Genomic DNA, 14,236 nt, shown 5'->3' on the forward strand with positions numbered 1-14,236 from the left:
TATCTCGTCGGTACTGTTATTAAAGATCATTAAGCCATTATCTGTGCGCGGTACTTCGTTAAAATCTAGACGTAAAACTTTAAGGTCACATGTCTAGTGGCCAAAAATGTGCAACATGGCGGCGGCGAATTGGGGGTCACTTTCAGCTGCCAGTTTATCGCTCTATATGCCCCATACTTCGTTGGAACAGTCAATAAGCGACGAGATGTTGTTGAACGAGGGGGTCGTGTCATTCTTCGAGGCGGGCAGCAGTGAGCTAAATCCTGCACTGGCGCCCCACGTTGGTCGCCAGTGTAGGATTTCCTTTCGTGCACTCCTCCTCGCAGAATGACACGAGGCGCTCGTTCAACAACACGTAGTCATTTATTAAGTGTTCACGTCGCGGGCCCCGGCACAAAAAGCCCCGCGCATACTTCTGGTCGGCCTTTTATCAGCGCGGAGCGCCGCTGGGGTGACCAATTACGCTTCGAAGCCTCGCGGTAAAAATCACGAGGGATAAATTAACATTCGGGCAAGCTGCTCGAAGGCTGTGGATCACCAGGTAACGCGTATATGTCAAAGAAATGAGACCAATGTTTAGAACGATGTTGTCCAGTACGACGGCCCACTTCGCGACAGCGTGCGGGGTAAAGAAAATGTCGTACTCTAGCCGTATCTAGGGGCTCAAGGCCGAATAAATAACAAAAAAATAAAGCTTCCCTAGGCGGCCACCGAAGCAGTTGCTGCGGCGTTATCAGAATGGGAGCGGATACAGACGTCGGCATACGCAGCTCTCGAACTTCCGCTTCAAAGCAGAGCAGTCTCTTCGGTCACAACGGCGTAGACAAGGCAAGTTTGGCGTGTCTAGTTGCCGTTTTATTTAGGCAAGTAACACCGACAAATGCTACTAAGGTAGCGGCCGTGCGTTACGATCCTAAAAGTCTATGAATGTGATATGGGGGTTTCCGCTTGCGAGTAAATGCAAGCACCGCCCAGCCGCTGAAACGTATCTCGTAAAGATAGCTGCTTTCGCAGACATTCTTCCGTGTGCGAACTCCGGGCAGCTACACTTTTATAAATAATTCATCGCACACTGCATGGCTATACCCTTTGAATTCTGGGGTGAGGTTTGCAAGTGCTCCACTGTGCTTTTTATTACTTTTTATGTAAATTGCTTTTGTTATATATTCTACAAATCTGACAATACATACTTCTGTTGCAAGTTAGCCCCTGTGTGTGTATTCTACCTTATTCCGTGTTTTGTGTCCGCTATACGTACTGTTATAGGCGTTCACTTTGGACACAAATCATTAAACTTAATTTAGACATTTTAGTCAGTAATGAGGTTGATCGTCGTACACTGGTCGATGATATGGGCTCAAATGGATGAGCAGCGATCATACAGTACTGACCACACAATCGCACAGCTTGTATGAATGCGTAAGAGGGCGGGGAAGTATCGGGCGGGGGGTTGAGTTTTCACATTAAAGAAAAAAAAAAGCCATTGCCATTCTCGCGCTTCGCTCCCTGACAACTACATTGCGTGGTCTGCACGTCTACTCGTTGCTCGCGAATTCCAGCGTAGATCCCCGGCCGCTGTATATCGGTAGGCGCATGCTATTTTGATGGCAAGAAATGTCAAGCTTTTTTTTAAAATTGTCCCAAACAGCACACCATTCTTGAACCAACCTCGGCCCAGCACAGGGAAAAATTGGCTTCAATATTGGCTTAACGTTGGCTTTCTCGAAAGCGCTACCCGATCCCGTGTTAGGCCATTCACTACTGCCAATGTTGAACCACGATTCAACCAATATTTAAACAAACATTGGACCATCACTTATGCCATCGTTGGACCGTTTTTTAACCAAAATTTTAGCCAATGTTGGGCCACAATTACACCAATACCTAAGCCATCATTGGGCCACCGTTAGTTGTGGGTCTTCGAACCAATATTGGAATTCATGTTTAATCATTGGCTTATCAAATATTGGATCCCAGCTTTCGGCATCCGATTTCAACCGCAGACTCTACTATTTTCGGCAGCCATTCTAGCGGCCATGTTACTGAACGCTATAAAGGCATCTGAACAGAGAGCTGCGGTGGGCCAGCTACATTCACTACGGAACATCTTAAATCAACATTTTATGCAGGTAAATATAATTTACCTGCATGAAGATATGATACACATTTTGTTAAGAATTTCGACTAAGAAAAATTAAAACAAAAATTAATACCAGGATCCATCACTGGAAGCTGTGAGCCGGGCAGGTACTTGATGGGATTCCACGAACGGGGCTGGGCACAGCGTTCTGAAAGAAACAGAAGAGTGGGCCTGAATTCAGGTGAAGGGTTTAAGGGGACACATCTCAACAAGTTCCGACTAGACCGCCCTGTACTACTGTCATTTCGAAATATTCCTTTGCTTTTTATCTTCAGTCCCTGTCAGTTTTTTTCTTACGCGTGTCAATAATGAATATCAAAGTAAAAAATCGCTTTATCATTCGTCGCCCTTTATTTCACAAATCGATCAATCGCTTCAGTCCTCCTCCAAATATAAACTCTCCAAAAGGCCCACCGAAGTTTATATATATATATATATATATAGGAAAGTAAACGTACCTCGAAGGCTTTTTGTAGAGTTTTATTTTATATAGGTCGACGTTTCGGCCTGAGCCAGGCCTTTTTCGAGACTGGTACATGAGATGTCAGATTGACGCTCCTTGACTACGTCACGTGGTATTCCAAACATCTGGTTTCTCTCAAGAGTTCATGGTACCCCCCGACGCAGGCGTCCCCTCCCCCCCGCCCCCCCCCCCCCCCCCCCCCGTAAACCTGACCCTGGGGAAAGAACTCATACAATATCGGAAAATCTAACTGAAGCAAAGCGGTGGGGGAGGGAGTAGGAGGTGCAGCCACAAGAACAGCAGGCTCCAAACTCTCGCCGGGAGGGGAAAAAAACAAAAACAAAAACAAAAACAGCTTTTGAGAAAAAATTTTTATATAATGGCGCTCCACCGATAAAAACTAGAACTTAGAAAAGCTTTCTTTTTCAGCAAAATATTTCTTCGTTATATTGTACATTATAAACTTTGAGCGTTCTAAGAGAAAACAGTACTGCCTTTAAAAATAAATAGATGCGCAGGTAAGACACTTTGGCCGACTTGCTAGAACCACCGTCTTAGCTGAGGCTGTATGAAAGAATAAGCACTGCCTTAGCCTCCTATGTACTGACAAAGCCTGATCGATTGCCACGAGAAGCGGCCGCCGAAATTGAAAAAGGTGGAGCGGCAGACAACGGATGAGAGGAGAGCCGCTTGACTGGCAGCCCGCTGCGGCGAGACGCCCAAAACACACTTCTCCCGAGCGAACAAGTGCGTTTTCGGATCCTCGCCGCTGCGAGAGCTGTGCGCTGACGTCCCAGGTTCCCCGAGAAATGGCTCCTTGATGCTCTGTGCTACCAGATCCTCGTGCTATAAATCTGCGATCGGGCACTCTATGGCTCCGTTGTCAAACTGCCAGGCTTTGTGAGTACAACCGCTCATTCACACTGGAAGCGGATCCGCGTTCGCAAAGCGGTTAAGAACGCGGCTGTATAAAGATTCAGTACAATTGCACGCGCACTTGATGTCATCAAGTGCGCGTGCAATTGCACTGGATCCATAGCAGCGAGATGTTTTGGTGGCGCCCTCCTATGGTTCCCCCTTGTGACGTCATTAGCTTGCGAACAACAAGTTCGATGGTGTCTGTAAATAGCATGGTGGAAGGCTGAAATCATTGCGCTCTCAAAGCAACACTGCCAAAACCGTAGAAATTAGAGTTCTTTCATTCCTCTTATTTCCGTCGATGGTATACCCTTTCCGACGTCATAGTCAGCTTTTGGGCCAATCGTGGAAGGCCGACCACAGCGACGCTTTCGGTCGCGCACGTCGCCAATACAACCACGTTCGCAACCGCTTTGCGAACGCGGATCCGCTTCCAGTGTGAATGAGCGGTAAAGGAGGCTATAGGGCACTGCAGAAGCCAGCGCACGAGCGCAGTGGCACCTGAAGCCGAGTCTCAAGCGCTCGCGCGCACCAGGCTTGGCAGGACTTTTTTTCACACAGTTTAAGCTACAACGTTTATTCTAGCAAGCCGGCCCTGTGCCGGCTGCCAGAAGAGCGTCTCACTGAGACTGGGTGAAAGAAAGCACTGCAAAGGCTGGGGGGGGGGGGGGGGGGGGGGGGGGGGGGCGAGTGCGGGGGGCGAGCATCTTGAGACGCGGTTTGAGCGCCGGTCAGTTCGTGCGCTGGCTTTGGCTGTGCTTTTTTTTTATCCCAGTCTCAGCTGAGACGCTGTTTCTAGGAAGCCGGCCCAGGCGTTTACTGTTGTTTTGTTGACCGGACTTGTCCTAACTCAAAACTCAACTGATCCAGATTAAAATATTGATAGTGGATAAATAAATTAATCGAATAGTCGGAAGGTTAATTCAACGATTTCTTTGCCCTACACTTGCAAACTCCTAGGGCCGCTAAACCTGTCATCTAGCCTAAGACCTCTTAAAGGGGCACTGACACATCAAAAATATTTTTTTTATTATTCGAAACGATTGAAAACAATGCCGGGACATTACCCTCAAGATTCGAAATTTGGGAATTCAGCACTTGAGAAGTAAAAAAAACAATTTCCAAATGCCGAATTCGAAGTTCCCGCGCGATCCGCGCTGGTGCGTTGACGTCAAATATCGCGGAGTCCTGAGAGTCCACTTTCTTTCATGACTCCCTGCTGTTGCCATGGCGACCCAAAGCGAGGAGGAAAGGAGCTAGCGCCGGCGGACCGGTTTTGAGCGGTGTCGCCTGTTTTCCGTGGGAGGATACAAGTCCAGGAGACGGCACTACAACGGACTCCGATTTTTGGTATTTCAAGAAGAAGGGCCGTAGTGCGTTCGCAATTGCGTTAAAAAACATGTTTTACGATTGCCGTTATTAAATATTATAAAAATTTCGCCTACAAAGCTTCTAAATTTCATGATTCTTGACATCACGATTCCAAAGAAGCGAGGAGGCGAGAGGCGGGAGAATCAAACGCCAAAAATAAAAAGGCGCGCGCGCGTGCGGGTAAATTTTTATTTCGCGATGCGTTTTTTTTTTTTCGTGTTTATGACTGCAACTTGCATCGTTGTAGACAATAAAAAAAATACGACCTTTGGGGTGTCAGTGCCCCTTTAATTTCAATTTCCCCATTTAAGTTCACATCTATATTTCCACGTTGACATAAAAAAAAACCTGATTTAAGTCTCGCCGCATTTGCAGTACAAAAATATGCAGTTAAAGATGTGCCCCTTGTTGCCTCCATATTATTTACAAGTTATAAATCAAACAGCTGACCTCTCTTTTCAGTTCACCAGTGTAAAATGTACTACTAAATTAATACTCTAATAAGTAACCTGTTTTATACGAAAGGAACATGACAGTTGAACAGAACATAACACTTCAATCAATCGAGAATTTAAAATAAATCCCACACATAAAAAAGCGTGTCTAACGAAGACAACTACTGGCAAATACGCTCACATAGTGGGGTGAGAAACTGACACTCCACTCCCACCCAACAAATTAAGTCTTGGCAAATAACGACTGCTCAAAGTTTCTATAGTATTCGGCGATGCACATACTGAGAGGACTTTACTACAGCACACATCTCCCGCCCAGAAGTCAACTCTATCTAAAAAAAAATGATTTCGACCACAAAATTGATTAATCAGAATGTTTCTCGCGGTCTATTATGCTAAAAAAAACACTTACAAAGACAGCTGTACAGGGCCTTTCGGGCCGATCACTGTAGATTGCACTCTGGACACATCGGACATTCCTAGCCTACAGTTGAACACCGTTCAAACTTATCGGATCATTACAAAACGTATAATGCGTAGCAAGAACACCTGTCTCCGATGATCAAGAGGTCCTCTTCTTGTAACTCACAGGTAATGGAAGACGGTCCGTCGAAACTCGTGCTCACATGTATGCCCACAACAAAGAACGATCACCGGTGTATAGGCGCTGCCGAGAGAATATCGATGGTCTTGTCAATCCGAATGTTGAAGATCGCACTTAGCATTAAGACGAAATGCGCTGCTGGTGATCAGAGCTCTAGAACCAGTTCTTGCCGGTTCCACTAGAAGTAGAGTAGATGGCGGAGATAACGAGCGGCTTCGCCCGACAGAAACAATACGATAAGCAATAAAATGCACTCAAGCAATTCAAAAACAGACAACACAGTGTACTGAGATGCGAATGTTGATCTTGCCATTATTTTCACTGGGAGAAAAGAGCTCTTTCTGCCGTAAAATTGCATAAATTGCGAAGCGCATATGCCCATTTGCAGTTGGCGGCTGTGCGACTGTCTCCCTACCTTGTCATGTGGCCTTGGTTCACAAGGCCCCAATTTCTGTGTGTGTGTGGGTGTGTGGGTGTGCGTGTGTGTGTGTGTGTGCGTGTGTGCGCGTGTGTGCGTGCGTGTTTGCTTGTGTGTGTGTACGTGCGCGTGTGTGAGTGTGTCTGTGTGTGTTTGTTTGTTTGTTTGTTTCGCGGGCTGGACTCAATCACCCCTAAGCTAAGAGTGTAGAGGGAAGCTGAGGTACTCCGAGAACCAATCATGCGTCTATTTTTAATCACGTGGTCAAGCTCCCTTCCGCAACCACGCGCAGAGAGCGCGGCAGGTGATGAAAAGGCAGCGATTGTCTGGTCCGGCGGGCGCGTAGCTCCCCCGGCACCGACAGCTATGGAATGAACGGAGTCCTCCTCGCTCAAGGACGTCGAGTCCTCCTGGCTCAGGAAGGAGAGATTTGAAGAGATGTTCTTTGGGGAAAACGGGAGGAGGATCACCGTCGCTCGCCCTTTTCGGGGGAGAAATAGGGTTCTTGCGCCAGGAGTGTGGCCGAGCGACCTTCGTAAGCAACCCGTTCCAACGCCGTCGGCGCGACCCTCCCCCGGTAGACTTCCCTCTCTCAATTATTCCTTCAGTCTCTGCTCGTCGTATTGGCTATCCGGGTGTCCAAAGAGCACTCTGGTAGAGATTGCTTAGACACAGTAACTCTAGAGCAAGGGGACAAAAAGGGTCGAACAGACACGGAGCAAAGATGTATGCATTTTCCAACTGAATTCAAGCGTACATTGGGAAAAAATCTGAATATAATTACTCTTTGGAATAAATCATTATTGGAATGTGGCCTTCAAAATAAAATGGCCATGTTCTTCTATTTAAAATATTTAAATAATAAGCTGAGCAACCTTTTTTATCTCACATTATTTCTTATAAACAGGAGTGAAGTAAAACTAAGGCATTCTTGGTGATTACGAACAACAGCACACGAGAGAGTGCCCTGGCCAGAGCACGTACTATCGGGGAAAAATGAAATGCGAACAGAGGAGCGCGTGGCTCGCGGTACAGGCTGCGCCGCCTGGAAGTGAGCCTAGGAGCGAGGGTGCTTGGCCTACTCCGACGCGTTCACGCCCCTCCCTCTGTGCTCCCCACTGATCTCAATGACAATTGCTGGATCGCGCTTGCCGCTCCCGCAAGTGAAGCCACCGGGCGTCACTCGCTTGGGATACGATTTGCCGTTTTTGCTAACCTTTGCTGCGGTTTTCCAGCGTGCTGACGACACGTTTTCTACTCGTTCGTCGTCATTCGCCGAAGAAGTTTTTTGAAGACTCTGTGTATTGTTGAGACTTTCCGTTGTGAACACGTGGAAAATTTTACGAAAGTGCAGTGTCGCAGGAAAAAGGCACAACGCGTCGAAAGGAAGGGCTGGCGGCGTGTTCAAAGCATCCTTGGCACGCCGAAGTGCCGTGTCTCTGTGCCTTCGCGCGCTTGGATACCGACCAAGAACCGACGCCGTGTGAATGTGTTTAGCGAGTGCAATGTGCGTGAAGCCGTATCAAAAGGTACAACTCGTCGAAAACGTGTCGCCGGTGTCGCGGCGTGATCAAAGCTTCCTTGGCACGCCGAGTGATGCATCTTTGTGCCTTCGCACGCTGGATACCGGTCAAGAATTGACGCCGCGCCAAAGTTCTGAACGTGTGTCGCGCGTAGATGCCTTTAGATCATTTATATATATCGGCCACGGAGTTCTGGATCGTCCAGCTGTTCCGGTGAGTTGCTATCAATAAAAGGGGGAGATCCGTACGTATTCTTATGTACTATATTAACCATGGCTATGTCCCAAATCTACTCTAATAGATTCCGTGGGAGCACGAATAGGGTTGTACGTGGAGCCAGGGGGTTTTCGAAAGCAAAAGTACAAGACGGCGAGAATGAAAATCTTTGAAGCGCGGCCGATATGGTCGTGTGCAATCTGTTGACCAATTACAATTAGGCGAGTCGCGTAGGTTGATAATAAGCCAGCACTGATCAGTGATGAGGAGCTGTTGTGCACGGTATTGTGTAAATCGTCTAAGGACGAAAAAAAGACGTACCTTCTCCCCATCTTCCGTCGCTAGTGGACGCTGGATTAAGCTCGTTCCTAAACCGCGAGGGGAAAAGACGCTGATCCAGAGGCACGAACAGCTTCACGCACATTGCACTCGCTGAACACATACACACGGCGTCGGTTCTTGGTCGGTATCCAAGCGTGCGAAGGCACAGAGACACGGCACTTCGGCGTGCCAAGGATGCTTTGAACACGCCGCCAGCCCTTCCTTTCGACGCGTTGTGCCTTTTTCCTGCGACACTGCACTTTCGTAAAATTTTCCACGTGTTCACAACGGAAAGTCTCAACAATACACAGAGTCTTCAAAAAACTTCTTCGGCGAATGACGACGAACGAGTAGAAAACGTGTCGTCAGCACGCTGGAAAACCGCAGCAAAGGCTAGCAAAAACGGCAAATCGTATCCCAAGCGAGTGAAGCCCGGTGGCTTCACTTGCGCTGCAGCGAACAAGCGGGGAAGCGCGATCCAGCAATTGTCATAGAGATCAGTGGTGCTCCCCAAGCTTCAGCAGTGCGCCTCTTAGTGCGCTGAAAGCTATCACTGCTATCTTTGCTGGCTCAGCGCGTGCGGTGCAAAGAAGCTCGCCGCACTCGCCGAGCAGGCAAAGATAGCGGTGACAGCTTTCAGCGCACTGAGAGGCGCACTGCCGAAGCTGGGGGAGGGCCAATCGAGGGGCGTGAACACATCGAAGTAGGCCACGCACCCTCGCCCCTAGGTTCACTTCCAGGCGGCGCAGCCTGTACCGCGAGCCACGCGCTCCTCTGTTCGCATTTCATTTTTCCCCGATAGTACATTGAATGAGTCCGGCTACTAATGCACACACCATTATAGCAATAAGGGAACTTCATTTGCCAAGGACAAAATAGGTGTTCGAAAACACGACCTTTAAAAATAAAAGGAGGAAGGGAAACTTATTTTTACGTGCTCACAAGCCACTCGTGACCTTCAGTGTGGTACTCAACAAATACATATTAACTCTGAAAGAAGCACATATATGATTTATTGAACAATGATTTTGGGCAGCTACAACTACTCATTGGTAGTGGCATAATACACACAACTTGAGAGCCAATGATCCGTTACTCAGGTAATGGGTAAGTGGCAGTAAACGTTCTAACTCCCGACGACTGAAAATGCAGCTCACGTGGTAATCTGGTCCTTTCTAGCATTACTAGATCTTGATTTTTTTTGTCGGTTCCTGAAATAAGCGCGATTCTGGATGCTGGCTCTTGCCCTTGAATTGGCTTGAAATCTTTTCTCTGATGCGCTGTTTCCTAATGCTTTTTTTTTATTACGACTAATGTTCAAGGAATAAAAATATTGTCATAAAAAGAACGAACTCTAATTTATGTGTCTTGTAGCCTTGATGCTAATGTCGCATAATAGTTGCATATTCCAGCTTAGGTTGAAATATTGTTTGGTACGCGATTAATTTTGTTGCAACAGGGGCTTGAAGGAGGCTCCGCCTTATTTAACCAGCGGATTTTGGTGATCCGGGATGGTATTGGAAGCGGTAGGTCTATAGGCCGCCGTGCTACAAATAACGCTACTTCTGCCGCCCAAATTAATGATGGTGAACAAAATAATCGGTACCCTTCCATTTCTATCTATGAGCATCATTTGACCGACATAAACCGCGAAACATATCTTTGACGGCGACTGATGAAACGATGGAGGGCGAGCCCTGAACGCTGCCCCCGAGGTGCCACTGCCCCGTTGTTAGAGTGTACCATTGAACAAACTACGGGGGTTATTTGTGGATATATGAATTAAAATGTAACGTAAATATAGGGTGAGTAATGTCAAAAGTGTAGTTTTATTCGCGCGATTTAAAACAGTACACGAAACCTTATCAGGCACGACTAGAACGTCTGAAATAAAAAAAGGAAAAAAATCCGCGTAGTGTTGGACGGGTCCTAATGAAACAGTTCGTAATTGTTCTTTTTTTATTTTTAACATCCCGCTCGTCTTATTTTAAATTCATTTCTTTTCATAAGCGCCGTGACTATTAGCAGTTTTGACTATATTGCTTGATATGTTACCGCATTATATGTCTGAATATAACCTATGAGGTGAATTAACATGGAATTTTACTTGCCTTGCTTCTTTTTCAGATATTGTAGAGGTTATCACTATTTCCTTTACCTAAACAATGCAGCTTTATCGGTACTTGCTACTTGGGCTCTTTGTAGCCGCGTCTATTATGTCTTCAACTGAAGCCGATTCAACGATGAGAGTGGCGAGTGTCACCTGGGACGGCACAAACGGACGATTTCAGCTGCACGACTCGAACCAAACATACAACAGCATTGCTTGGGCAGTGTTCACCGATCACAGAAACACCACCGGGTATGTTGGTTCTGCATTGATAATCTGTTTCAGTTGGCTTCCAAACAAAATATAATTATGTTGTGGCTATTTCTTGACAGTTTTTTATATATTAAATATTTCGATTTTAGTGCTAGACAGATTATGCGTCCACTTAAGATTTTATGCATTTGCGAGGTACGCTTTTGAACGTATTTGTTTAATTTGAAATTAGTGTGAACGTTAGGGGGTTGCACTATTTCACGCAGTCTTATGGGATCTCTTGAAAACGGTTCCCTTTCGCATCTCATCTGGTTTTGACTATTTGCGTAAAGTTGTAGTCGCAAGCTCTTAACCACGTCATTTCAGATATTTCCAACCTCTCCGAGCGTAATAATAAAACAACCTGCTCGGTTCGATTTCCAATATACCTGACCCTACCGCATGTTTCGAAATGCTTTCGCTAATCATTTTTGTCGCGATTGGTGACCTGTATTTTTTTACACATGTTAGTTGTTCATTTGTTGAAGCATCACAGCCTATTTTTTCATGCATTTGCTTTTCCCTGGTTTAATGTCTTCGGACGCTGAGGGTAGATTCCCTGAATAAATAAATAGTGCGGCCTCCTACGTCATGCCTGGTAGCATGCCCTTTTATTTGGACCAGGTTTGTAGACACGGTAACGTAACGATGAGGTTCCCTGTGGAAACAATGAATGAACAGTGCATAAGTCTCGTTCCTTAAAACAGAGAACTAAACAAGAAAAAACCACTTTTGCAAAGATACCCAGGCAGCACGCAAAAAAAAAGTACCCAGCTCGGCAATCCTAGATGTATAGCTTGAACCTAATACGGCTTTTCTCCAAGGTTAGTGCCAAAGTATTTGTATGACTTTTCTCTGGATTGTCACATAAATGCCAACTTTCCAAACACGAGCCATATATGCCAGGTATCAACCGAGCAACTAGCAGTGAATCCTAATTCTGGCACTGGTTAGCCAATTTTGGCCCAAAGTTGCCAGGTGAATACAAACAAGTAAAACTTAATTCTGGAATTTTCTCCGATACTGAGGCCTAAAGGAGCTAAGTGACAACAAAACAACCAGGTAGTGAAGCCTAACTATGGCACTTGTTTTTGTAACTGAAGGCCAAAATAACAAGTATAGTTACACCCTGGCACTTCGCACCTTTCGTAGGCCTGCACTGCTGGACCATTATAGAAACAAGTATGATTCCAGAAAACCATTATGCTTAATGTGAAAATAATTGAATCCAGCTTAAAAAAAGAAGTGCTTCTGACTCTCAAGAAGGGCGTGCGTAGATGGTTTTTGTTAAGTATTTCTTCGGGGGGAATTGTTCCTATGGCGCGAAAGATCCTCAGAAACTAGTTTATACGATTTGTGTGCCATTTATTAAAAACAAATTACTTTATTCCTGATGTAGAGTAACTCATGGCTTTATTGTCTTCGACGTGGAATAGTTGTGCTTTGCGAGATAGAACCATAAACCTCTTACTCGCCTATGTCAAGGAACATCCACCAACGTTGTGTTTTTTCTTCAAACGTTTGTCATAATTAGTTGAGCATCACTTCTGATAATTTCTCTACATTGAACCCCCAAAAAGAGTTATCGGGTGTTATCTCAAGCATTGACTGTTTCGCGGTCAAAAACATTTCAAAGAATTTATTAAATGATTTCAAACATTGGTTTAGGAGTTCAAAGGTTGCTGGAAAAGGATGAAGCCTAGCTGTTTTGTTTCAATGCAAATCTAGTAAAAGAGTACATTGCCGATAGCTGAAGAGTTATGTTTAATATTGGTAAGGAAAAGAAAACATTGCCTAGCAGAAAGAGACCCAGCACTTTTTAGGCGGGTTACGAGCACGGGAAGAAAATATTCAGACTTTATTTAAATAAGACCTCTGAAAAACGTGAGTAATCGGTTCACAAAAAACGCACGAATCTATTTTGAGGAGATGTGGTGGTTTATGTTCGAGTAGTTTTGTGGCGGTTCACGCTAGAGTTAGTAATTACCACGAGAGGAGCTCAAATCGGGAGCGTCCACTTTCCCGCAAAGCAGTTGGGAAAGCCAATCGTTGCAATATACGGAGGATACTCCACTGAAATGTGTTTAGATCTCAAAAAACCGTCTCAGCTCTGGAACTGCTCAATGTTAAAGGTCATACTTAGTGTACGATCGCCGACTGTATTTTTTTAGGTATGCGGGGAGCAAGTCATTTGCTTCATTTGTAGGAGTTGAGGTGACGTCAGAAAGACGCCGAGCTCTGATTGGCTTTGAATGAAGGATAATGGGTAGAGCTCAAGGCAAGCCGCCTTGAGGTCTACCCACTATTCTTCAATCAGAACCAATCAGGGCTCGGCATCTTTCTGACGTCACCGCAACCCCTGCAGAAGATGCAGACGAACTCCCCTCCTTATGAACATATTTTCAGGCTCGTCATCCACCGAGCTGCCTCCGTATATTGTAGCAATTTGTTCTGCCAAGTGGCTCACGGAAAAGTTGACGCACCAGATTTCTCAAGGCTAGGTTTTAACTGGCAGACGATACGACTGATTCAATGTGCTTACCCAAAAATAAGTTAAAGAAAGAACACACTAAGGTAATGATTCACGTCTCTATGTCCTCCAAGGGCTACCATTGAGAGCAAGAGGGGCGGAGGTTGGTAGAGGAAACCAACATAAACAAACGCATTGAATACCTTAGGCTAATGCTGCGTTAAAGCCATTAGTCGTTCGTTAGACTACTGATTAATTTAGTATATCTTTTTCTGGAGCATGGAGGAAGTATGAGGGGACGTAGTTTTTAAGTAAAGGATGCAGTCATCTCCAGGGAAAGAGATGGAGCACCCAATCAGCAGTTGAATAAAGTCTAAATTTTCTTACAAGAAACCGTCTTTTTATTTTTATTCTTTAACATAACATTTGTCTTACATAAAAACGCGTAATTCTAAAATTAAAATGTGTAAGGACTAAAATGGTTCCACGTACTCTTGATGCAGAAAGCATAGCTCTCTCTGTCGGCCTCAAAGGGTACTTGAAAAGTAATAACCAAACGAAGAACCATGAGCCTCTCTTCACTTTGGTGTGTCCCTTAGCTAGACCATACAATGCACGTGCCTTTCTTACCGCAGGTGGTCATCTATAGTGGTGCACACAAACGAATTCTACCTGGACGACCAGCAAGCATTTGCTGCGGGACTGGTGGAAGGCCGACTCACACGGACTCTAATTCAAGAGCAGTTTACAAATGAGTTCAACAAGTACTGCGAGGAGGACCCCCGATTCTGCGCTGAGCTTTTCAAGTACCTTCACGCAAATATAGAGTCTATGGTTGCGAATGTAGCGGAATATTCAAGTACAGATCCTTACTGGCATCAGGTGAGAAAAACTGCTTTCTATAACAAACCTACAGAACAACGCAATAAGGCGTGTTTTGGACGTTCCAACCAGCCGGTCAATGAGTTATTCTAT

At 45.6% G+C, this 14,236-nt stretch overlaps 1 protein-coding gene across 2 annotated transcripts in view; it reads left to right on the top strand.

Annotated features, from left to right (window-relative positions):
• The first annotated feature begins 726 nt into the window (after positions 1-726).
• The window catches only part of LOC8033665 (putative phospholipase B-like 2), a 40,106-nt gene continuing 26,596 nt past the window's right edge, over positions 727-14,236 (top strand). The window contains exons 1-3 of one of the 2 annotated variants that reach the window (XM_029991017.3): positions 727-828; positions 10,557-10,791; positions 13,897-14,143. In XM_029991017.3, the coding sequence (XP_029846877.2) occupies positions 10,595-10,791; positions 13,897-14,143 (444 nt within the window). In that variant the 5' untranslated portion in view covers positions 727-828; positions 10,557-10,594. The remainder of the gene's footprint in view (positions 829-10,556; positions 10,792-13,896; positions 14,144-14,236) is intronic. The other variant, XM_040213622.1, reaches the window with a different exon arrangement.

The sequence above is a fragment of the Ixodes scapularis genome, unplaced genomic scaffold (genome assembly GCF_016920785.2).
Source record: "Ixodes scapularis isolate PalLabHiFi unplaced genomic scaffold, ASM1692078v2 PGA_scaffold1__304_contigs__length_218370807, whole genome shotgun sequence".
Taxonomy (NCBI): domain Eukaryota; kingdom Metazoa; phylum Arthropoda; class Arachnida; order Ixodida; family Ixodidae; genus Ixodes; species Ixodes scapularis.